General features: G+C 42.7%; 1 protein-coding gene across 2 annotated transcripts in view; it reads left to right on the forward strand.

Annotated features, from left to right (window-relative positions):
• LOC112229269 (KH domain-containing, RNA-binding, signal transduction-associated protein 3) overlaps window positions 1-26,518 on the forward strand; it is a 152,356-nt gene that overhangs the window by 66,480 nt on the left and 59,358 nt on the right. For both annotated transcript variants that reach the window (XM_042310585.1, XM_042310586.1), the window contains exon 3: window positions 25,545-25,661. In XM_042310585.1, the coding sequence (XP_042166519.1) occupies window positions 25,545-25,661 (117 nt within the window). The remainder of the gene's footprint in view (window positions 1-25,544; window positions 25,662-26,518) is intronic.

The following is a 26,518-nucleotide window of genomic DNA, read 5'->3' on the forward strand; positions in this document are numbered from 1 at the left end:
TGTTCCTCTGTCTGGAGATACAACTCACCACTATAACTGTTCCTCTGTCTGGAGATACAACTCACCACTATAACTGTTCCCCTGTCTGGAGATTCAACTCACCACTATAACTGTTACTCTGTCTGGAGTTACAACTCACCACTATAACTGTTCCCCTGTCTGGAGATTCAACTCACCACTATAACTGTTCCTCTGTCTGGAGATACAACTCACCACTATAACTGTTCCTCTGTCTAGAGATATCTCACCACTATAACTGTTCTTCTGTCTGGAGATACAACTCACCACTATAACTGTTCCCCTGTGTGGAGATTCAACTCACCACTATAACTGTTCCTCTGTCTGGAGATACAACTCACCACTATAACTGTCCTCTGTCTGGAGATACAACTCACCACTATAACTGTTCCCCTGTCTAGAGATACAACTCACCATTATAAATGTTCCTCTGTCTGGAGATACAACTCACCACTATAACTGTTCCCCTGTCTGGAGATACAACTCACCACTATAACTGTTCCTCTGGAGATACAACTCACCACTATAACTGTCCCTCTGGAGATACAACTCACCACTACAACTGTTCCTCTGTCTAGAGATACAACTCACCATTATAAATGTTCCTCTGTCTAGAGATACAACTCACCACTATAACTGTTCCTCTGGAGATACAACTCACCACTATAACTGTTCCTCTGTCTGGAGATACAACTCACCACTATAACTGTTCCTCTATCTGGAGATACAACTCACCACTATAACTGTTCCTCTGGAGATACAACTCACCTTTATGAATGTTCCTCTGTCTGGAGATACAACTCATCACTATAACTGTTTCTCTGTCTGGAGATACAACTCACCACTATAACTGTTCCTCTGTCTGGAGATACAACTCACCACTATAACTGTTCCTCTGTCTGGAGATACAACTCACCACTATAACTGTTCCTCTGTCTGGAGATACAACTCACCACTATAACTGTTCCTCTGGAGATACAACTCACTACTATAACCATTCTTCTGTCTGGACATACAACTCACCACTATATCTGTTCCTCTGTCTGGAGATACAACTCACCACTATAACTGTCCCTCTGTCTGGAGATACAACTCAACACTACAACTGTTCCTCTGTCTGGAGATACAACTCACCACGATCACTGTTCCTCTGTCTGGAGATACAACTCACCACTATAACTGTTCCCCTATCTGGAGATACAACTCACCACTATAACTGTTCCTCTGGAGATACAACCCACCACTATAACTGTTCCTCTGTCTGGAGATACAACTCAACACTATAACTCTTCCTCTGTCTGGAGATACAACTCACAACTATAACTGTTCCTCTGTCTAGAGATACAACTCACCATTATAAATGTTCCTCTGTCTGGAGATACAACTCATCACTATAACTGTTTCTCTGTCTGGAGATACAACTCACCACTATAACTGTTCCTCTGTCTGGAGATACAACTCACCACTATAACTGTTCCCTGTCTGGAGATACAACTCACCACTATAACTGTTCCTTTGGAGATACAACTCACCACTATAACTGTTCCTCTGTCTGGAGATACAACTCAACACTATAACTCTTCCTCTGTCTGGAGATACAACTCAGCACTATAACTGTTCCTCTGTCTGGAGATACAACTCACCACTATAACTGTTCCTCTGTCTGGAGATACAACTCACCACTATAACTGTTCCTCTATCTGGAGATACAACTCACCACTATAACTGTTCCTCTGTCTAGAGATAGAACTCACCATTATAAATGTTCCTCTGCCTGGAGATACAACTCATCACTATAACTGTTCCTCTGTCTGGAGATACAACTCACCACTATAACTGTTCCTCTGTCTGGAGATACAACTCACCACTATAACTGTTCCTCTGTCTGGAGATACAACTCACCACTATAACTGTTCCTCTGTCTGGAGATACAACTCACCACTATAACTGTTCCTCTGGAGATACAACTCACTACTATAACCATTCTTCTGTCTGGACATACAACTCACCACTATATCTGTTCCTCTGTCTGGAGATACAACTCACCACTATAACTGTCCCTCTGTCTGGAGATACAACTCACCACTATAACTGTTCCTCTGTCTGGAGATACAACTCACCACTATAACTGGTCCTCTATCTGGAGATATAACTCACCACTATAACTGTTCCTCTGTCTGGAGATACAACTCACCACTATAACTGTTCCTCTGTCTGGAGATACAACTCACCACTATAACTGTTCCTCTGTCTGGAGATACAACTCACCACTATAACTGTTCCTCTGTCTGGAGATACAACTCACCACTATAACTGTTCCCTCTGTCTGGAGATTCAACTCACCACTATAACTGTTACTCTGTCTGGAGTTACAACTCACCACTATAACTGTTCCCCTGTCTGGAGATTCAACTCACCACTATAACTGTTCCTCTGTCTGGAGATACAACTCACCACTATAACTGTTCCTCTGTCTAGAGATATCTCACCACTATAACTGTTCTTCTGTCTGGAGATACAACTCACCACTATAACTGTTCCCCTGTCTGGAGATTCAACTCACCACTATAACTGTTCCTCTGTCTGGAGATACAACTCACCACTATAACTGTTCCTCTGTCTGGAGATACAACTCACCACTATAACTGTTCCCCTGTCTGGAGATACAACTCACCATTATAAATGTTCCTCTGTCTGGAGATACAACTCACCACTATAACTGTTCCCCTGTCTGGAGATACAACTCACCACTATAACTGTTCCTCTGGAGATACAACTCACCACTATAACTGTTCCTCTGGAGATACAACTCACCATTATAAATGTTCCTCTGTCTGGAGATACAACTCACCACTATAACTGTTTCTCTGTCTGGAGATACAACTCACCACTATAACTGTTCCTCTGGAGATACAACTCACCACTATAACTGTTCCTCTGTCTGGAGATACAACTCACCACTATAACTGTTCCTCTATCTGGAGATACAACTCACCACTATAACTGTTCCTCTGTCTGGAGATACAACTCACCACTATAACTGTTCCTCTGTCTGGAGATACAACTCACCACTATAACTGTTCCTCTGTCTGGAGAAACAACTCATCACTATAACTGTTCCTCTGTCTGGAGATACAACTCACCACTATAACTGTTCCTCTGTCTGGAGATACAACTCACCACTATAACTGTTCCCTGTCTGGAGATACAACTCACCACTATAACTGTTCCTCTGTCTGGAGATACAACTCACCACTATAACTGTTCCTCTGGAGATACAACTCACTACTATAACCGTTCTTCTGTCTGGACATACAACTCACCACTATATCTGTTCCTCTGTCTGGAGATACAACTCACCACTATAACTGTCCCTCTGTCTGGAGATACAACTCAACACTACAACTGTTCCTCTGTCTGGAGATACAACTCACCACTATAACTGTTCCTCTGTCTGGAGATACAACTCACCACTATAACTGTTCCTCTATCTGGAGATACAACTCACCACTATAACTGTTCCTCTGGAGATACAACCCACCACTATAACTGTTCCTCTGTCTGGAGATACAACTCAACACTATAACTCTTCCTCTGTCTGGAGATACAACTCACAACTATAACTGTTCCTCTGTCTGGAGATACAACTCACCATTATAAATGTTCCTCTGTCTGGAGATACAACTCATCACTATAACTGTTTCTCTGTCTGGAGATACAACTCACCACTATAACTGTTCCTCTGTCTGGAGATACAACTCACCACTATAACTGTTCCCCTGTCTGGAGATACAACTCACCACTATAACTGTTCCTCTGTCTGGAGATACAACTCACCACTATAACTGTTCTTCTGGAGATACAACTCACTACTATAACTTCTTCTGTCTGGACATACAACTCACCACTATATCTGTTCCTCTGTCTGGAGATACAACTCACCACTATAACTGTTCCTCTGTCTGGAGATACAACTCACCACTATAACTGTTCCTCTGGAGATACAACTCACTACTATAACTGTTCTTCTGTCTGGACATACAACTCACCACTATAACTGTTCCTCTGTCTGGAGATACAACTCACCACTATAACTGTTCCTCTGTCTGGAGATACAACTCACCACTATAACTGTTCCTCTGTCTGGAGATACAACTCACCACTATAACTGTTCCTCTGTCTGGAGATACAACTCACCACTATAACTGTTCCTCTATCTGGAGATACAACTCACCACTATAACTGTTCCTCTGGAGATACAACTCACCACTATAACTGTTCCTCTGTCTGGAGATACAACTCACACTATAACTCTTCCTCTGTCTGGAGATACAACTCACAACTATAACTGTTCCTCTGGAGATACAACTCACCTTTATAAATGTTCCTCTGTCTGGAGATACAACTCATCACTATAACTGTTTCTCTGTCTGGAGATACAACTCACCACTATAACTGTTCCTCTGTCTGGAGATACAACTCACCACTATAACTGTTCCCCTGTCTGGAGATACAACTCACCACTATAACTGTTCCTCTGTCTGGAGATACAACTCACCACTATAACTGTTCCTCTGTCTGGAGATACAACTCACCACTATAACTGTTCCCCTGTCTGGAGATACAACTCACCACTATAACTGTTCCTCTGGAGATACAACTCACCACTATAACTGTTCCTCTGTCTGGAGATACAACTCACCACTATAACTGTTCCTCTGGAGATACAACTCACCACTATAACTGTTCTGTCTGGAGATACAACTCACCACTATAACTGTTCCTCTGTCTGGAGATACAACTCACCACTATAACTGTTCCTCTGGAGATACAACTCACCACTATAACTGTTTCCTCTGTCTGGAGATACAACTCACCACTATAACTGTTCCTCTGTCTGGAGATACAACTCACCACTATAACTGTTCCTCTGTCTGGAGATACAACTCACCACTATAACTGTTCCTCTGTCTGGAGATACAACTCACCACTATAACTGTTCCTCTGTCTGGAGATACAACTCAGCACTATAACTGTTCTCCTGTCTGGAGATACAACTCACCACTATAACTGTTCCTCTGTCTGGAGATACAACTCACCACTATAACTGTTCCTCTGTCTGGAGATACAACTCACCACTATAACTGTTCCTCTGTCTGGAGATACAACTCACCACTATAACTGTTCCTCTGTCTGGAGATACAACTCACCACTATAACTGTTCCTCTGTCTGGAGATACAACTCACCACTATAACTGTTCCTCTGGAGATACAACTCACCACTATAACTGTTCCTCTGGAGATACAACTCACCACTATAAATGTTCCTCTGTCTGGAGATACAACTCACCACTATAACTGTTTCTCTGTCTGGAGATACAACTCACCACTATAACTGTTCCTCTGGAGATACAACTCACCACTATAACTGTTCCTCTGTCTGGAGATACAACTCACCACTATAACTGTTCCTATCTGGAGATACAACTCACCACTATAACTGTTCCTCTGGAGATACAACTCACCATTATAAATGTTCCTCTGTCTGGAGAAACAACTCACACTATAACTGTTTCTCTGTCTGGAGATACAACTCACCACTATAACTGTTCCTCTGTCTGGAGATACAACTCACCACTATAACTGTTCCCTGTCTGGAGATACAACTCACCACTATAACTGTTCCTCTGTCTGGAGATACAACTCACCACTATAACTGTTCCTCTGGAGATACAACTCACTACTATAACTGTTCTTCTGTCTGGACATACAACTCACCACTATATCTGTTCCTCTGTCTGGAGATACAACTCACCACTATAACTGTCCTCTGTCTGGAGATACAACTCAACACTACAACTGTTCCTCTGTCTGGAGATACAACTCACCACTATAACTGTTCCTCTGTCTGGAGATACAACTCACCACTATAACTGTTCCTCTATCTGGAGATACAACTCACCACTATAACTGTTCCTCTGGAGATACAACCCACCACTATAACTGTTCCTCTGTCTGGAGATACAACTCAACACTATAACTCTTCCTCTGTCTGGAGATACAACTCACAACTATAACTGTTCCTCTGTCTAGAGATACAACTCACCATTATAAATGTTCCTCTGTCTGGAGATACAACTCATCACTATAACTGTTTCTCTGTCTGGAGATACAACTCACCACTATAACTGTTCCTCTGTCTGGAGATACAACTCACCACTATAACTGTTCCCCTGTCTGGAGATACAACTCACCACTATAACTGTTCCTCTGTCTGGAGATACAACTCACCACTATAACTGTTCTTCTGGAGATACAACTCACTACTATAACCGTTCTTCTGTCTGGACATACAACTCACCACTATATCTGTTCCTCTGTCTGGAGATACAACTCACCACTATAACTGTCCCTCTGTCTGGAGATACAACTCAACACTACAACTGTTCCTCTGTCTGGAGATACAACTCACCACTATAACTGTTCCTCTGTCTGGAGATACAACTCACCACTATAACTGTTCCTCTATCTGGAGATACAACTCACCACTATAACTGTTCCTCTGGAGATACAACCCACCACTATAACTGTTCCTCTGTCTGGAGATACAACTCAACACTATAACTCTTCCTCTGTCTGGAGATACAACTCACAACTATAACTGTTCCTCTGTCTAGAGATACAACTCACCATTATAAATGTTCCTCTGTCTGGAGATACAACTCATCACTATAACTGTTTCTCTGTCTGGAGATACAACTCACCACTATAACTGTTCATCTGTCTGGAGATACAACTCACCACTATAACTGTTCCCTGTCTGGAGATACAACTCACCACTATAACTGTTCCTCTGGAGATACAACTCACCACTATAACTGTTCCTCTGTCTGGAGATACAACTCACTACTATAACTGTTCCTCTGGAGATACAACTCACCACTATAACTGTTCCTTTGGATGTACAACTCACCACTATAACTGTTCCTCTGTCTGGCGATACAACTCACCACTATAACTGTTCCTCTGTCTGGAGATACAACTCACCACTATCACTGTTCCTCTGGAGATACAACTCACCACTATAACTGTTCCTCTGTCTGGAGATAAAACTCACCACTATAACTGTTCCTCTGGAGATACAACTCACCACTATAACTGTTCCTTTGGACATACAACTCACCACTATAACTGTTCCTCTGTCTGGAGATACAACTCACCACTATAACTGTTCCTCTGGAGATACAACTCACCACTATAACTTTTCCTCTGTCTGGAGATACAACTCACCACTACAACTGTTCCTCTGGAGATACAACTCACCACTATAACTGTTCCTCTGTCTGGAGATACAACTCACCACTATAACTGTTCCTCTGTCTGGAGATACAACTCACCACTATAACTGTTCCTCTGTCTGGAGATACAACTCAGCACTATAACTGTTCTCCTGTCTGGAGATACAACTCACCACTATAACTGTTCCTCTGTCTGGAGATACAACTCACCACTATAACTGTTCCTCTGTCTGGAGATACAACTCACCACTATAACTGTTCCTCTGTCTGGAGATACAACTCACCACTATAACTGTTCCTCTGTCTGGAGATACAACTCACCACTATAACTGTTCCTCTGTCTGGAGATACAACTCACCACTATAACTGTTCCTCTGGAGATACAACTCACTACTATAACCATTCTTCTGTCTGGACATACAACTCACCACTATATCTGTTCCTCTGTCTGGAGATACAACTCACCACTATAACTGTCCCTCTGTCTGGAGATACAACTCAACACTATAACTGTTCCTCTGTCTGAGATACAACTCACCACTATAACTGTTCCTCTGGAGATACAACTCACCACTATAACTGTTCCTCTGGAGGTACAACTCACCACTATAACTGTTCCTCTGTCTGGAGATACAACTCACCACTATAACTGTTCCTCTGTCTGGAGATACAACTCACCACTATAACTGTTCCTCTGTCTGGAGATACAACTCACCACTATAACTGTTCCTCTGTCTGGAGATACAACTCACCACTATAACTGTTCCCTGTCTGGAGATACAACTCACCACTATAACTGTTCCTCTGTCTGGAGATACAACTCACCACTATAACTGTTCCTCTGTCTGGAGATACAACTCACCACTATAACTGTTCCCTGTCTGGAGATACAACTCACCATTATAAATGTTCCTCTGTCTGGAGATACAACTCACCACTATAACTGTTCCCCTGTCTGGAGATACAACTCACCACTATAACTGTTCCTCTGGAGATACAACTCACCACTATAACTGTTCCTCTGGAGATACAACTCACCATTATAAATGTTCCTCTGTCTGGAGATACAACTCACCACTATAACTGTTTCTCTGTCTGGAGATACAACTCACCACTATAACTGTTCCTCTGTCTGGAGATACAACTCACCACTATAACTGTTGGATAACTGTTCCTCTATCTGGAGATACAACTCACCACTATAACTGTTCCTCTGGAGATACAACTCACCACTATAACTGTTCCTCTGTCTGGAGATACAACTCACCACTATAACTGTTCCTCTATCTGGAGATACAACTCACCACTATAACTGTTCCTCTGGAGATACAACTCACCACTATAACTGTTCCTCTGTCTGGAGATACAACTCAACACTATAACTCTTCCTCTGTCTGGAGATACAACTCACCACTATAACTGTTCCTCTGTCTGGAGATACAACTCACCATTATAAATGTTCCTCTGTCTGGAGATACAACTCATCACTATAACTGTTTCTCTGTCTGGAGATACAACTCACCACTATAACTGTTCCTCTGTCTGGAGATACAACTCACCACTATAACTGTTCCCCTGTCTGGAGATACAACTCACCACTATAGCTGTGCCTCTGTCTGGAGATACAACTCACCACTATAACTGTTCCTCTGGAGATACAACTCACTACTATAACCATTCTTCTGTCTGGACATACAACTCACCACTATATCTGTTCCTCTGTCTGGAGATACAACTCACCACTATAACTGTCCCTCTGTCTGGAGATACAACTCACCACTATAACTGTTCCTCTGTCTGGAGATACAACTCACCACTATAACTGTTCCTCTGTCTGGAGATACAACTCACCACTATAACTGTTCCTCTGTCTGGAGATACAACTCACCACTATAACTGTTCCTCTGGAGATACAACTCACTACTATAACCATTCTTCTGTCTGGACATACAACTCACCACTATATCTGTTCCTCTGTCTGGAGATACAACTCACCACTATAACTGTTCCTCTGTCTGGAGATACAACTCAACACTATAACTGTTCCTCTGTCTGGAGATACAACTCACCACTATAACTGTTCCTCTGTCTGGAGATACAACTCACCACTATAACTGTTCCTCTATCTGGAGATACAACTCACCACTATAACTGTTCCTCTGGAGATACAACTCACCACTATAACTGTTCCTCTGTCTGGAGATACAACTCAACACTATAACTGTTCCTCTGTCTGGAGATACAACTCACACTATAACTGTTCCTCTGTCTAGAGATACAACTCACCATTATAAATGTTCCTCTGTCTGGAGATACAACTCATCACTATAACTGTTTCTCTGTCTGGAGATACAACTCACCACTATAACTGTTCATCTGTCTGGAGATACAACTCACCACTATAACTGTTCCCCTGTCTGGAGATACAACTCACCACTATAACTGTTCCTCTGTCTGGAGATACAACTCACCACTATAACTGTTCCTCTGTCTGGAGATACAACTCACCACTATAACTGTTCCCCTGTGTGGAGATTCAACTCACCACTATAACTGTTCCTCTGTCTGGAGATACAACTCACCACTATAACTGTTCCTCTGTCTGGAGATACAACTCACCACTATAACTGTTCCTCTGTCTGGAGATACAACTCACCATTATAAATGTTCCTCTGTCTGGAGATACAACTCACCACTATAACTGTTCCCCTGTCTGGAGATACAACTCACCACTATAACTGTTCCTCTGGAGATACAACTCACCACTATAACTGTTCCTCTGGAGATACAACTCACCATATAAATGTTCCTCTGTCTGGAGATACAACTCACCACTATAACTGTTTCTCTGACTGGAGATACAACTCACCACTATAACTGTCCTCTGTCTGGAGATACAACTCAACACTATAACTGTTCCTCTGTCTGGAGATACAACTCACCACTATAACTGTTCCTCTGTCTGGAGATACAACTCACCACTATAACTGTTCCTCTGTCTGGAGATACAACTCACCACTATAACTGTTCCTCTGGAGATACAACCCACCACTATAACTGTTCCTCTGTCTGGAGATACAACTCAACACTATAACTCTTCCTCTGTCTGGAGATACAACTCACAACTATAACTGTTCCTCTGTCTAGAGATACAACTCACCATTATAAATGTTCCTCTGTCTGGAGATACAACTCATCACTATAACTGTTTCTCTGTCTGGAGATACAACTCACCACTATAACTGTTCCTCTGTCTGGAGATACAACTCACCACTATAACTGTTCCCCTGTCTGGAGATACAACTCACCACTATAACTGTTCCTCTGTCTGGAGATACAACTCACCACTATAACTGTTCTTCTGGAGATACAACTCACTACTATAACCGTTCTTCTGTCTGGACATACAACTCACCACTATATCTGTTCCTCTGTCTGGAGATACAACTCACCACTATAACTGTCCCTCTGTCTGGAGATACAACTCAACACTACAACTGTTCCTCTGTCTGGAGATACAACTCACCACTATAACTGTTCCTCTGTCTGGAGATACAACTCACCACTATAACTGTTCCTCTATCTGGAGATACAACTCACCACTATAACTGTTCCTCTGGAGATACAACTCACCACTATAACTGTTCCTCTGTCTGGAGATACAACTCAACACTATAACTCTTCCTCTGTCTGGAGATACAACTCACAACTATAACTGTTCCTCTGTCTAGAGATACAACTCACCATTATAAATGTTCCTCTGTCTGGAGATACAACTCACCACTATAACTGTTCTCCTGTCTGGAGATACAACTCACCACTATAACTGTTCCTCTGTCTGGAGATACAACTCACCACTATAACTGTTCCCCTGTCTGGAGATACAACTCACCACTATAACTGTTCCTCTGGAGATACAACTCACCACTATAACTGTTCCTCTGTCTGGAGATACAACTCACTACTATAACTGTTCCTCTGGAGATACAACTCACCACTATAACTGTTCCTTTGGATGTACAACTCACCACTATAACTGTTCCTCTGTCTGGCGATACAACTCACCACTATAACTGTTCCTCTGTCTGGAGATACAACTCACCACTATCACTGTGCCTCTGGAGATACAACTCACCACTATAACTGTTCCTCTGTCTGGAGATACAACTCACCACTATAACTGTTCCTCTGGAGATACAACTCACCACTATAACTGTTCCTTTGGAGATACAACTCACCACTATAACTGTTCCTCTGTCTGGAGATACAACTCACCACTATAACTGTTCCTCTGGAGATACAACTCACCACTATAACTTTTCCTCTGTCTGGAGATACAACTCACCACTACAACTGTTCCTCTGGAGATACAACTCACCACTATAACTGTTCCTCTGTCTGGAGATACAACTCACCACTATAACTGTTCCTCTGTCTGGAGATACAACTCACCACTATAACTGTTCCTCTGTCTGGAGATACAACTCAGCACTATAACTGTTCTCTGTCTGGAGATACAACTCACCACTATAACTGTTCCTCTGTCTGGAGATACAACTCACCACTATAACTGTTCCTCTGTCTGGAGATACAACTCACCACTATAACTGTTCCTCTGTCTGGAGATACAACTCACCACTATAACTGTTCCTCTGTCTGGAGATACAACTCACCACTATAACTGTTCCTCTGTCTGGAGATACAACTCACCACTATAACTGTTCCTCTGGAGATACAACTCACCACTACAACTGTTCCTCTGTCTAGAGATACAACTCACCATTATAAATGTTCCTCTGTCTAGAGATACAACTCACCACTATAACTGTTCCCCTGTCTGGAGATACAACTCACCACTATAACTGTTCCTCTGGAGATACAACTCACCACTATAACTGTTCCTCTGTCTGGAGATACAACTCACCACTATAACTGTTCCTCTATCTGGAGATACAACTCACCACTATAACTGTTCCTCTGGAGATACAACTCACCTTTATGAATGTTCCTCTGTCTGGAGATACAACTCATCACTATAACTGTTTCTCTGTCTGGAGATACAACTCACCACTATAACTGTTCCTCTGTCTGGAGATACAACTCACCACTATAACTGTTCCCCTGTCTGGAGATACAACTCACCACTATAACTGTTCCTCTGTCTGGAGATACAACTCACCACTATAACTGTTCCTCTGGAGATACAACCCACCACTATAACTGTTCCTCTGTCTGGAGATACAACTCACACTATAACTCTTCCTCTGTCTGGAGATACAACTCACAACTATAACTGTTCCTCTGTCTAGAGATACAACTCACCATTATAAATGTTCCTCTGTCTGGAGATACAACTCATCACTATAACTGTTTCTCTGTCTGGAGATACAACTCACCACTATAACTGTTCCTCTGTCTGGAGATACAACTCACCACTATAACTGTTCCCCTGTCTGGAGATACAACTCACCACTATAACTGTTCCTCTGTCTGGAGATACAACTCACCACTATAACTGTTCTTCTGGAGATACAACTCACTACTATAACTGTTCTTCTGTCTGGACATACAACTCACCACTATATCTGTTCCTCTGTCTGGAGATACAACTCACCACTATAACTGTCCTCTGTCTGGAGATACAACTCAACACTACAACTGTTCCTCTGTCTGGAGATACAACTCACCACTATAACTGTTCCTCTGTCTGGAGATACAACTCACCACTATAACTGTTCCTCTATCTGGAGATACAACTCACCACTATAACTGTTCCTCTGGAGATACAACTCACCACTATAACTGTTCCTCTGTCTGGAGATACAACTCACCACTATAACTGTTCCTCTGTCTGGAGATACAACTCACCACTATAACTGTTCCTCTGTCTGGAGATACAACTCACCACTATAACTGTTCCCCTGTCTGGAGATACAACTCACCACTATAACTGTTCCTCTGTCTGGAGATACAACTCACCACTATAACTGTTCCCCTGTCTGGAGATACAACTCACCACTATAACTGTTCCTCTATCTGGAGATACAACTCACCACTATAACTGTTCCTCTGGAGATACAACTCACCTTTATAAATGTTCCTCTGTCTGGAGATACAACTCATCACTATAACTGTTTCTCTGTCTGGAGATACAACTCACCACTATAACTGTTCCTCTGTCTGGAGATACAACTCACCACTATAACTGTTCCCCTGTCTGGAGATACAACTCACCACTATAACTGTTCCTCTGTCTGGAGATACAACTCACCACTATAACTGTTCCTCTGGAGATACAACTCACCACTATAACTGTTCCTCTGTCTGGAGATACAACTCAACACTATAACTCTTCCTCTGTCTGGAGATACAACTCACAACTATAACTGTTCCTCTGTCTAGAGATACAACTCACCATTATAAATGTTCCTCTGTCTGGAGATACAACTCACACTATAACTGTTTCTCTGTCTGGAGATACAACTCACCACTATAACTGTTCCTCTGTCTGGAGATACAACTCACCACTATAACTGTTCCCTGTCTGGAGATACAACTCACCACTATAACTGTTCCTCTGTCTGGAGATACAACTCACCACTATAACTGTTCTTCTGGAGATACAACTCACTACTATAACCATTCTTCTGTCTGGACATACAACTCACCACTATATCTGTTCCTCTGTCTGGAGATACAACTCACCACTATAACTGTCCCTCTGTCTGGAGATACAACTCAACACTACAACTGTTCCTCTGTCTGGAGATACAACTCACCACTATAACTGTTCCTCTGTCTGGAGATACAACCCACCACTATAACTGGTCCTCTATCTGGAGATATAACTCACCACTATAACTGTTCCTCTGTCTGGAGATACAACTCAACACTATAACTCTTCCTCTGTCTGGAGATACAACTCACAACTATAACTGTTCCTCTGTCTGGAGATACAACTCACCATTATAAATGTTCCTCTGTCTGGAGATACAACTCATCACTATAACTGTTTCTCTGTCTGGAGATACAACTCACCACTATAACTGTTCATCTGTCTGGAGATACAACTCACCACTATAACTGTTCCCTGTCTGGAGATACAACTCACCACTATAACTGTTCCTCTGGAGATACAACTCACCACTATAACTGTTCCTCTGTCTGGAGATACAACTCACCACTATAACTGTTCCTCTGGAGATACAACTCACCACTATAACTGTTCCTTTGGAGATACAACTCACCACTATAACTGTTCCTCTGTCTGGCGATACAACTCACCACGATAACTGTTCCTCTGTCTGGAGATACAACTCACCACTATCACTGTGCCTCTGGAGATACAACTCACCACTATAACTGTTCCTCTGTCTGGAGATACAACTCACCACTATAACTGTTCCTCTGGAGATACAACTCACCACTATAACTGTTCCTTTGGAGATACAACTCACCACTATAACTGTTCCTCTGTCTGGAGATACAACTCACCACTATAACTGTTCCTCTGGAGATACAACTCACCACTATAACTGTTCCTCTGTCTGGAGATACAACTCACCACTACAACTGTTCCTCTGGAGATACAACTCACCACTATAACTGTTCCTCTGTCTGGAGATACAACTCACCACTATAACTGTTCCTCTGTCTGGAGATACAACTCACCACTATAACTGTTCCTCTGTCTGGAGATACAACTCAGCACTATAACTGTTCTCCTGTCTGGAGATACAACTCACCACTATAACTGTTCCTCTGTCTGGAGATACAACTCACCACTATAACTGTTCCTCTGTCTGGAGATACAACTCACCACTATAACTGTTCCTCTGTCTGGAGATACAACTCACCACTATAACTGTTCCTCTGTCTGGAGATACAACTCAGCACTATAACTGTTCTCTCTGTCTGGAGATACAACTCACCACTATAACTGTTCCTCTGGAGATACAACTCACTACTATAACTTCTTCTGTCTGGAGATACAACTCACCACTATATCTGTTCCTCTGTCTGGAGATACAACTCACCACTATAACTGTCCTCTGTCTGGAGATACAACTCAACACTACAACTGTTCCTCTGTCTGGAGATACAACTCACCACTATAACTGTTCCTCTGTCTGGAGATACAACTCACCACTATCACTGTTCCTCTGGAGATACAACTCACCACTATAACTGTTCCTCTGGAGATACAACCCACCACTATAACTGTTCCTCTGTCTGGAGATACAACTTACCACTATAACTGTTCCTCTGTCTAGAGATATAACTCACCACTATAACTGTTCTTCTGTCTGGAGATACAACTCACCACTATAACTGTTCCCCTGTGTGGAGATTCAACTCACCACTATAACTGTTCCTCTGTCTGGAGATACAACTCACCACTATAACTGTCCCTCAATCTGGAGATACAACTCACCACTACAACTGTTCCTCTGTCTAGAGATACAACTCACCATTATAAATGTTCCTCTGTCTAGAGATACAACTCACCACTATAACTGTTCCTCTGGAGATACAACTCACCACTATAACTGTTCCTCTGTCTGGAGATACAACTCACCACTATAACTGTTCCTCTGTCTGGAGATACAACTCACCACTATAACTGTCCCTCTGTCTGGAGATACAACTCACCACTATAACTGTTCCCTGTCTGGAGATACAACTCACCATTATAAATGTTCCTCTGTCTGGAGATACAACTCACCACTATAACTGTTCCTCTGTCTGGAGATACAACTCACCACTATAGCTGTTCCTCTGTCTGGACATACAACTCACCACTATAACTGTTCCCCTGTCTGGAGATACAACTCACCACTACAGCTGTTCCTCTGGAGATACAACTCACCACTATAACTGTTCCTCTGTCTGGAGATACAACTCACCACTATAACTGTTCTTCTGTCTGGAGATACAACTCACCACTATAACTGTTCCTCTGTCTGGAGATACAACTCACCACTATAACTGTTCTTCTGTCTGGAGATACAACTCATCACTATAACTGTTTCTCTGTCTGGAGATACAACTCACCACTATAACTGTCCCTCTGTCTGGAGATACAACTCACCACTACAACCCCTCCCACCCATACGCTCAGCCCAGTCTAAGATCTTCTTTGCACTGGCACCCCAATGGTGGAACCAGCTTCCCCCTGAATCTAGGACAACAGAAACTGAGAAATGTTGGACTGTGGTGGACTGGAATAGGTGGTTGGGGGTGTAGGCTCACCTCTTTTTGTTTCTCTTATCTACACTGCTCAATAAAATAAAAGGAACACTTAAACAACACAATGTAACTCCAAGTCAGTCCCACTTCTGTGAAATCAGACTGTCCACTTAGGAAGCAACACTGATTGACAATAAATGTCACATGCTGTTGTGCAAATGGAATAGACAACAGGTGGAAATTATAGGCATTTAGCAAGACACCCCCAATAAAGGAGTGGTTCTGCAGGTGGGGACCACAGACCACTTCTCAGTTCCTATGCTTCCTGGCTGATGTTTTGGTCACTTTTGAATGCTGGCGGTGCTTTCACTCTAGTGGTAGCATGAGACGGAGTCTACAACCCACACAAGTGGCTCAGGTAGTGCAGCTCATCCAGGATGGCACATCAATGCGAGATGTGGCAAGAAGGTTTGCTGTGTCTGTCAGCATAGTGTCCAGAGCATGGAGGCGCTACCAGGAGACAGGCCAGTACATCAGGAGACGTGGTGGAGGCCGTAGGAGGGCAACAACCCCGCAGCAGGACCGCTACCTCCGCCTTTGTGCAAGGAGGAGCAGGAGGAGCACTGCCAGAGCCCTGCAAAATGACCTCCAGCAGGCCACAAATGTGCATGTGTCTGCTCAAACGGTCAGAAACAGACTCCATGACGGTGGTATGAGGGCCCGACGTCCACAGGTGGGGGTTGTGCTTACAGCCCAACACCGTGCAGGACGTTTGGCCTTTGCCAGAGAACACCAAGATTGGCAAATTCGCCACTGGCACCCTGTGCTCTTCACAGATGAAAGCAGGTTCACACTGAGCACATGTGACAGACGTGACAGAGTCTGGAGACGCCCTGGAGAACGTTCTGCTGCCTGCAACATCCTCCAGCATGACCGGTTTGACGGTGGGTCAGTCATGGTGTGGGGTGGCATTTCTTTGGGGGGCCGCACAGCCCTCCATGTGCTCGCCAGAGGTAGCCTGACTGCCATTAGGTACCGAGATGAGATCCTCAGTCCGCTTGTGAGACCATATGCTGGTGTGGTTGGCCCTGGGTTCCTCCTAATGCAAGACAATGCTAGACCTCATGTGGCTGGAGTGTGTCAGCAGTTCCTGCAAGAGGAAGGCATTGATGCTATGGACTGGCCCGCCCGTTCCCCAGACCAGAATCCAATTGAGTACATCTGGGACATCATGTCTTTAGTCCAGGTCTGGGAGGAGATCCCTCAGGAGACCATCCGCCACCTCATCAGGAGCATGCCCAGGCATTGTAGGGAGGTCATACAGGCACGTGGAGGCCACACACACTACTGAGCCTCATTTTGACTTGTTTTAAGGACATTACATCAAAGTTGGATCAGCCTGTAGTGTGGTTTTCCACTTTAATTTTGAGTGTGACTCCAAATCCAGACCTCCATGGGTTGATCAATTTGATTTCCATTGATCATATTTGTGTGAATTTGTTGTCAGCACATTCAACTATGTAAAGAAAAAAAGTATTTAATAAGAATATTTCATTCATTCAGATCTAGGATGTGTTATTTTAGTGTTCCCTTTGTTTTTTTGAGCAGTGTATTTTATTATTACCAAATCCTGTGTGATCAATATGATAATTTTCAGCATGCCTACGGGTACATGTGGTATAAACTAAGTGTGTAAATTGACATGGCTATTGCACCTGTAGGGGTTACAACGCAAAAGGACAAAGCAAATAAAAACATGGTAAAAAAATGAAATACGTCTTAACAGGCCCACAGGCTGCCAAATTAAATAATTGTCCAGCCCATCTGGTATTTGCCAGATTTGCCAGATGACCAATCCACCCCTGCAGCTACAGTATGTAAAACACCATGACATATTGTTCTGCAATACCTCCATAGTCATCCTTTGAGAAGACAATGGTTAGAATTTATAGGGAAATATCTTTTAGAGTGATCTGGGATCATGTGAAAATGGAATAGGCTAACTCTAAAATAAACTATTTCATTGCATTTGTTTATACCCTGACTGTACAAAACATCAAGAACACCTGCTCTTTCCATGACATAGACTGACCAGGTAAAAGCTATGATCCCTTATTGATGTCACTTGTTAAATCCACTTCAATCAGTGTAGATGAAGGGGAGGAGTCAGGTTAAAGAAGTATTTTTAAGCCTTCAGACAACTGAGACAGAGGGTGAATGGGCAAGACAAAATATTTAGGTGCCTTTGAACGGGGTATGGTAGTAGGTGCCAGGCGCACCGGTTTGTGTCAAGAACTGCAACGCTGCTACAGTTGGTTTTTCCACAATTGTGCCAGTTCTGGGGACAAACGGAGGAGGGGGTGCATCTCAATATTAGGAAGGTGTTCTTCATGTTTGGTGTACTCCGTGTATACAGTACCTTGATGTCTTTGCGCTTTGCTACAGGGTATCATCCCCATGCATTGTTAAGGGCTGCTAGCGTCTATGATGCTTTTACTCTACAGATGAAAGAAGAAATCAAAGGGTCTCGTCTGGTTAACAATATCTCTTAATAATCAACTGTCCTATGAAATAGGGTTGACTTTTTATGAAAAATAATAATGCATTGGTTTATGAGGAATTAAAAAGATGACTAGTGTGTTCAGAAAGCAAGGAGGGTACTGTACTGTACATATTCATAAATACTCACTGAGAGTAAATAGTCATCCTGAGTGTATATAGAGCAGACTGGTTGCAGTGTTCTAAGAAATTGCAAGAGATCTTTGCTTGTATCGTGTACATGATAAACAATCAAAGCTCAAAATAAAAATAAATACTTTCGAGCCAGTTCTGAGATGTATAAAGAAATAAGTCAACAAAAATATGTAAATAAACAGAATAGTGTGCCTCAGGAGGAAGATGATGTAAAGTATGGAGGCCCATTAGTCAGCCCATGGGTGTATCTAAAACAGCACCCTATTCCATATAGTGTACTACTTTTGACTGACCAGCTGAATCCAGGTGAAAGCTATGATCCCTTATTGATGTCTTGTTAAATCCACTTTAATCAGTGTAAATGAAGGGGAGGAGGCAGGTTAAATAAGTACTTCTATGTCTTTATATAATTGAGACATTGATTGTGTATGTGTGCCATTCAGAGGGTGAATGAGCAAGACAAAATATTTAAGTGCCTTTGAACGGGGTATGGTAGTAGGTACCAGGCCCACCGAATTTAGTCTGTCAAGAACGGCAATGCTGCTGGGTTTTTCACGCTCAACAGTTTCTATGTGTATCAAGAATGGAATTCACACGACTGTGGGAAGCATTGGAGTCATCCCTGTGGAATGCTTTCGACACCTTGTAGAGTCCATACCCCGACGAATTGAAGCTGTTTTGAGAGAAACTCAATATTAGGGTGTTCCTAATGTTTTGTACACTCAGTGTACTTTGTTTGCGCATTCACTGTGTAATTGGTATAAATCAATCTCTCAACAACGAAACACCACACCAACAGCCATGAAATACTGTCCTGTTTTTCATGGCCGTACATTTTTCACATCCCTTTACTTTTTCCACATTTTGTAGCGTTACAGACTGAATTTAAAATGGATTAAATTGAGATTTTGTGTCACTGATTTACACACAATACCCCATAAAGTCAAAGTGGAATTTTGTGTGTAGAACATTTGAGAAATGAATTATAAAAAATCAATGCTGAAATGTCTTGAGTCATTAAGTATTCAACACCTTTGTTATGGCATTCCTAAAGAAGTTCAGAACGACAAATGTCCTTAACAAGTTGCATAATAAGTTGCATGGACTCATTCCGTGTTCAATTATAGTGGTTAACATTGTTTTTGAATGACTGTACCCCACACATACAATTATCTGCAAGGTCCCTTAATCCAGTAATTAATTTTGATCAAAGATTCAACCACACAGACCCGGGAGGTTGTTCAATGCCTCACAAAGAAGAGCACCGATTGGGAGATGTGTAAAAATAAAAAAGCAAATGCTGAATATCCCTTTGAGCATGGTGTAGATATTAATTTGGCTTTGGATGCTGTATCAATACACCCAGTCACCACAAAGATACAGGCGTCCTTCTTAACTCAGTTGCCGGAGAGGAAGGAAATCTCTCATTGATTTCACTATGAGGCCAATGGTGATTTTAAATCAGTTACAGTTTAATGGTTGTGATACGAGAAAACTGAGGATGGATCAACATTGTAGTTATGCCACATACTAACCTAAATTACAGAGTGAAAAGAAGGTATAATAAAAAATGATCCAAAACATGCATCCTGTTTGCAACAAGGCACTAAGGTAATACTGCAAAGAAATGTGGCAAATAAGTGTACTTTTGTCCTGTGTTATGTTTGCGGCAAATCCAACACAACATATCACTGAGTATCACTCTTCAAATGTTCAAGCATGGTGGTGGCTGCATCATGTTATGGGTATGCTTGTCTAGGGTTTTTTTTAGGATCTTTCTCAATGGCCTAGCTACAGTTTTGACTTGAATTGGCTTGTGGCTTATGGCAAGACCTGAAAATTGCTGTCTAGCAATGATCAACAATCTACTTGACAGAGCTTGAAGAATTTTTAAAAGAAAAATGGACAAATATTGTACAATCCAGGCGTGCAAAGCTCTTAGAGACTTACCCCAAAAGACACAGCTGTAGTCGTCGCTAAAGTACTACTTCAAAGTACTGACACGGGTGTGAATACATATGTAAATGAGATATTTCTGTGTTTCATTGTTAACAAATGTGCAACAATTTACAAAAACATGTTTTCAATTTGTCATTATAGGGTATTGTGTGTAGATCGGTGAGAAAAATGTTTTAAAAAAGAGAAAAAAGAGAGAAAGAAATTCTGTCTGTAACACAACAAAATATGAAACAAGTCAAGGGGTATGAATACTTTCTGAAGGCACTGTACGTGCACCCATCATAAATATTTGTGTAATCACCCAAGGCCATTAGAAAGGTGTTAATTTCCAGTTTAGGTTGTGTTTCTATCTCTCCTCTCTCCCCTGTGTCTCTATGTCTCTGTGTGTCTCTGTGTGTGTCTCTGTCTCTTTGTGTCTATCTCTCCTCTGTGCCTCTGTGTATGTGTCTCTCTTCTCCTTTGTGTTTCTGTGTCTCTACTCTCCACTGTCTGTCTCTGGGGTTCTACTGTCCTCTGTGTCTCTCTGTGTGTCTGTGTCTCTGTGTGTCTGTCTCTTCTATCCTCTGTGTCTCACTGTGTCTGTGTCTCTGTCTCTTTGTGTCTGTCTCTCCTCTCTCCTGTCTGTCTCTGTGTGTCTCTGTGGCTCTCCTATCCTCTGTGTCTCTCTGTGTGTCTCTGTGTCTCTTCTATCCTCTGTGGCTCTCTGTATGTATGTGTCTCTGTGTGTCTGTCTCTTCTATCCTCTGTGTCTCACTGTGTCTGTGTCTGTGTGTCTCTGCGTCTCTGTCTCTTTGTGTCTGTCTCTCCTCTCTCCTGTCTGTCTCAGTGTGTCTCTGTGCCTCTCCTCTCCTCTGTGTCTCTCTGTGTGTCTGGGTCTCTCCGCTCCTCAGCAATGGCAGTAGTGATTTATTCTTCTGCTGTTGGCTCTGTCTGTCCTGCTGTCTTCAGCAAAATTGCTGCATGCTGGCTTTTCTCTGAACACACCTCTCCTCTCGTCTCACAGCGCAATACACACATACATACATACACACACACCTCCTCTCCTCCTCTCCAGCACAGTGCAGGCTAGCAGTACAGTAATGCATTCAGGAAATGATGAAAAGATGTTAGATGTTGGTCCGCCCTACCCCCCTGGGTAGCTGTGATTAATCATAGATTCGTTCCTACTGGTTGGTGTCCTCTGACTTTTTAATCATCACAGAACCCTTCATCTCTCCACCTGCTTTCTCCATCCCCTGCCAACTCTAAGATGTGCGGTTGAAAATGCTGTGGTTTTGGTTATTGTTGCTGTTAGGATGACCACTCTGCACCACGGCTCCTCTGTCAGCCCTGAACTATGACTGTGAGAGCGGTGTGTAGGCCTACTCTACACTCTTCGAAAAATGGTTTCCAAAGGGGATCTAAAGCTGTCCCCATAGGATAACCCTTTTTGGTTCCATGTAGAACTATTTTGGATTCCATGTAGAACCCTCAATGGAAAGGGTTCTACATGGAACCAAAAAGGGTTCTTCAAAGGGTTCTCCTATGGGGACAGCCGAAGAACCCTTTTAGATCCTAGATAACACCTTTTTTTTCTAAGAGTGTATAGTGTGGTCCTAGTGTGTGTGTGTGTGTGTAACCATAATCAAAGCAAAGTGGTTCTTGCCAACACATGATTAAGAAGAGACTGTTCAGCTCTCATGTGGGCCGTCACTATCGGTGCCAGGCAGTACAGTCCCCTCCTAGTCCCCATTAAGGGACAGTAAGGGACCCACGCTGCAGCAGTTCTGGACTGGGTTCAGATTACTGCTGTTGTTGGGGGAAATGGATTAGAGATATTAAAAGCAGTAAATGACCACAGGCCCCAGTCAGACAATGGTTGCATCCCATTACATCCTATTCCCTTTAGAGTGCACTACTTTCAAAGGTAGTGCACTATAAAGGGAAGATGGGTGCCATTTGGGATGCAGCCCAGTTTTTACTTATTCCAAACACCCTTTGAAGAAAGACTGATATGTCTAGTAAAACAGAATGACGAACACAGCAATCTGGCTGATTCTACCAGGCTAGTACTGTACTGTGGAATGTGGGTTAGAGAGGCTTTAGTTTGCATGAGTAAATATAAAGACAGGGTGGTGTTTAATGTCCAGATTAAGTTTATCTCTGACATTTAGAGGCATTAAACAGATCAGATCCAAGGCAAATATCTTTGATCTGTCTGTAAATAACTAGGATTTAAAAAAGCACCAAACCAACAGCATCCCACAGCACAGCACCAAAACAGCATGTGATATTCTGTCTGACTGACTGACTGTCATGCCTCCTGTTATTTGTCTTAATAAAATGACCAATTTTAGGGAACGAAAAAAAGGTAAAACTAAAAACATGAAACGTCTATGTAATTTCCCCATTGTTTACATTACAGGATGTGTTCCACCCTGAATATAACAGGTGCAAACTTTCCCACCTGTTCACACTCAGTCGGATGTAAACCTGGCTATTTGTCAACATAATGGACTTTCAGATACCTTTGGCACCTTTTATGTAGCCTCAGCATCTGTAGACATCACCCTGTGTACAAAAGTAATGAGTGGAATTTAACTGGTGTTAGCATATATGCAGGCCTGGATACGAGCACAGTAGTGAAACTGACAATATACTGCCATATGGCCTGAGTTCACCTGAGTGCACTGCCTGCCACTGACCATGAAAATGACAGTTACTGACCAAGGCAATGACAGTTAATGACCATGGCAAGGATAGTTAATGACCAAGGCAATGACAATTAATGACCATGGCAAATACAGTTAATGACCATGGCAAGGATAGTTAATGACCATGGCAATGACAATTAATGACCATGGCAAATACAGTTAATGACCATGGCAATGACAGTTAATGACCATGGCAATGACAGTTAATGACCATGGCAATGACAGTTAATGACCATGGCAATGACAGTTAATGACCATGGCAATGACAGTTAATGACCATGGCAATGACAGTTAATGACCATGGCAATGACGGTTAATGACCATGGCAATGACAGTTAATGACCATGGCAATGACAGTTAATGACCATGGCAATGGCAGTTAATGACCATGGCAATGGCAGTTACTGTTTTGAGAGAATAACAGGCAGGAGACATAGGTAAGGCGTAGAACAAAATAGGGCATTTTTTTTCCATCCTGTCCACTAATTAATGACCCATAGAGATGTAGGAGACAGCTGTATAACTCAGCGTTAAACGGAGAGAGAGATGGTGAGCAGAAGAGAACAAGCTCTGTACTCTGTATCCTCTATCTCCCTCTCTCCCTGCTTTATCTCTCTCTCCCTGCACTCTCTCCCTGCTTTATCTCTCTCTCCCTGCACTCTCACCCTGCTTTATCTCTCTCTCCCTGCACTCTCTCCCTGCTTTATCTCTCTCTCCCTGCACTCTCACCTTGCTTTATCTCTCTCTCCCTGCACTCTCTCCCTGCGCTCTCTCTCTCTCTCTCTCCCTGCACTCTCACCTTGCTTTATCTCTCTCTCCCTGCACTCTCTCCCTGCTCTCTTTCTCTCTCTTTCCTCCCCCTCTCTTTCCTCTCTGCTTTCATTCTCTGTTCCCTCTCTCTCTCACTTTGCTCTTTCTCTCTCTTTTCTCTCTCCCTCCTCTCTTTTTTGTGTGTCCATCTACTCTCCCTGTTTTGGTCTTTGCATGACCTTTAACATTGTCACTCAACATTCAACAGCTATATGAAAATAGCAAGGGCACTCTATGTGACTTTTGCAGAGCATTTAAACAGGGATGACATTGACATATAAAGGCAAACTGTGGTATTGTATAAAACTTGATATGTTGAAAAGATGATGTACTATTTGAACGTGACCTGTCAAATGCTGAGCCTTCTCATTTCACATAATGCTGTTATAATTGTTTGGATTATGTTTGTTAGCTGTCAAAGGCAGAAAGAATGCAGTCAGAGTGCAGTATAACGCCATCTAAAATAACACCGTTTTTTTTTTTTACAGTACAGTATAATTACAGTTAAACTGCAGTATACTTTAGTTATTCTGCAATTACTGCGTCCAAAATATCACAGTCGACTGCAGTTACTGCACTTTTACTTCAATTTCAAGACTGCAATCTTTTTTGTTAGGTAAAAAAACAAACATTATTCCTATATAGAGAATTACATTTGACCCTATGGGCCCTGGTCAAGAGTAGTGCACTATATATGGAATCGAGTGCCATTTGGGATGCACACCTGCTACTAGGAAGATAGTTCTCATGTCAACAATTCTTGTTTAAATTGAATCAAAAGCAAACTGTTGGGGCCACCATTTGATTGACATACACATGTTTTTGTCTTTATCTCATCTGCACAGATACTCATTGAGCTTCTCTGCTTGTGTTTCTGTTTTAGTTTAACTTTGTGGGCAAACTGCTGGGTCCACGCGGGAACTCACTAAAGAGACTGCAGGAAGACACGCTCACTAAGATGTCCATTCTGGGGAAAGGATCAATGAGAGACAAAGAGAAGGTAACAGCCAAGTCATTATCTCCCTCTCTCTAACAGTCAAACATTTCTATCTCTCCCTCTCTATCTAGTAAAAGACAAGTCCCCTCCCCTTCGCTCCCTCTCTATCTGAAAACAGCCCAATCCCATTCCCCCTCTCTACCTCTCTGTAACAGCCAAGTCCCCTCTCTCGCGCTCCCTCTGTCTCTCTACTTCTCTGTTGTTTGTGTCAGGTAAATTGAGGCAGACACCCTCAGTGGAAAGGCATCAATAACCAGCTGAGTTATTGAGGATGTGTTCTGTCTCGTTGTGTCTGTGGCAGTCTTTCTCCGTCAGTCAGTTTGTCATCATGGGTGATATGTGACATCGATGATCTTCAGTACCACACAGCACCGTTCTGTTAGATTGTTGTGATCGATTCTCTCTGACGGCACAACTCTGGAACACCTGCTGAACAGATCTGTCATGGGGATGTGCTGACCTCAGCAGACTTAGCAAGCTTCACGCACACACACACGCACACACACACACACACACGCACGCACGCACGCACGCACGCACGCACGCACGCACGCACGCACGCACGCACGCACGCACGCACGCACACACACACACACACACACACACACACACACACACACACACACACACACACACACACACACACACACACACACACACACACACACACACACACACACACACACACACACGCAGCTTGGCATGCTTCACACACCTCCTCCATTACTTTACCAGGGAGATTTGTGATCTATCATTGACAGCTTGCTCCAGATACTTCATGCACCTTACTTTTCAGACAAGTCATCTGTCCTGAAAAGCTTGTGTTGGGCTGTTTGCTTCAGAGTTTGTTTTGCAGTGAG

The sequence above is a fragment of the Oncorhynchus tshawytscha genome, linkage group LG31 (assembly GCF_018296145.1).
Source record: "Oncorhynchus tshawytscha isolate Ot180627B linkage group LG31, Otsh_v2.0, whole genome shotgun sequence".
Classification (NCBI taxonomy): Eukaryota; Metazoa; Chordata; class Actinopteri; order Salmoniformes; family Salmonidae; genus Oncorhynchus; species Oncorhynchus tshawytscha.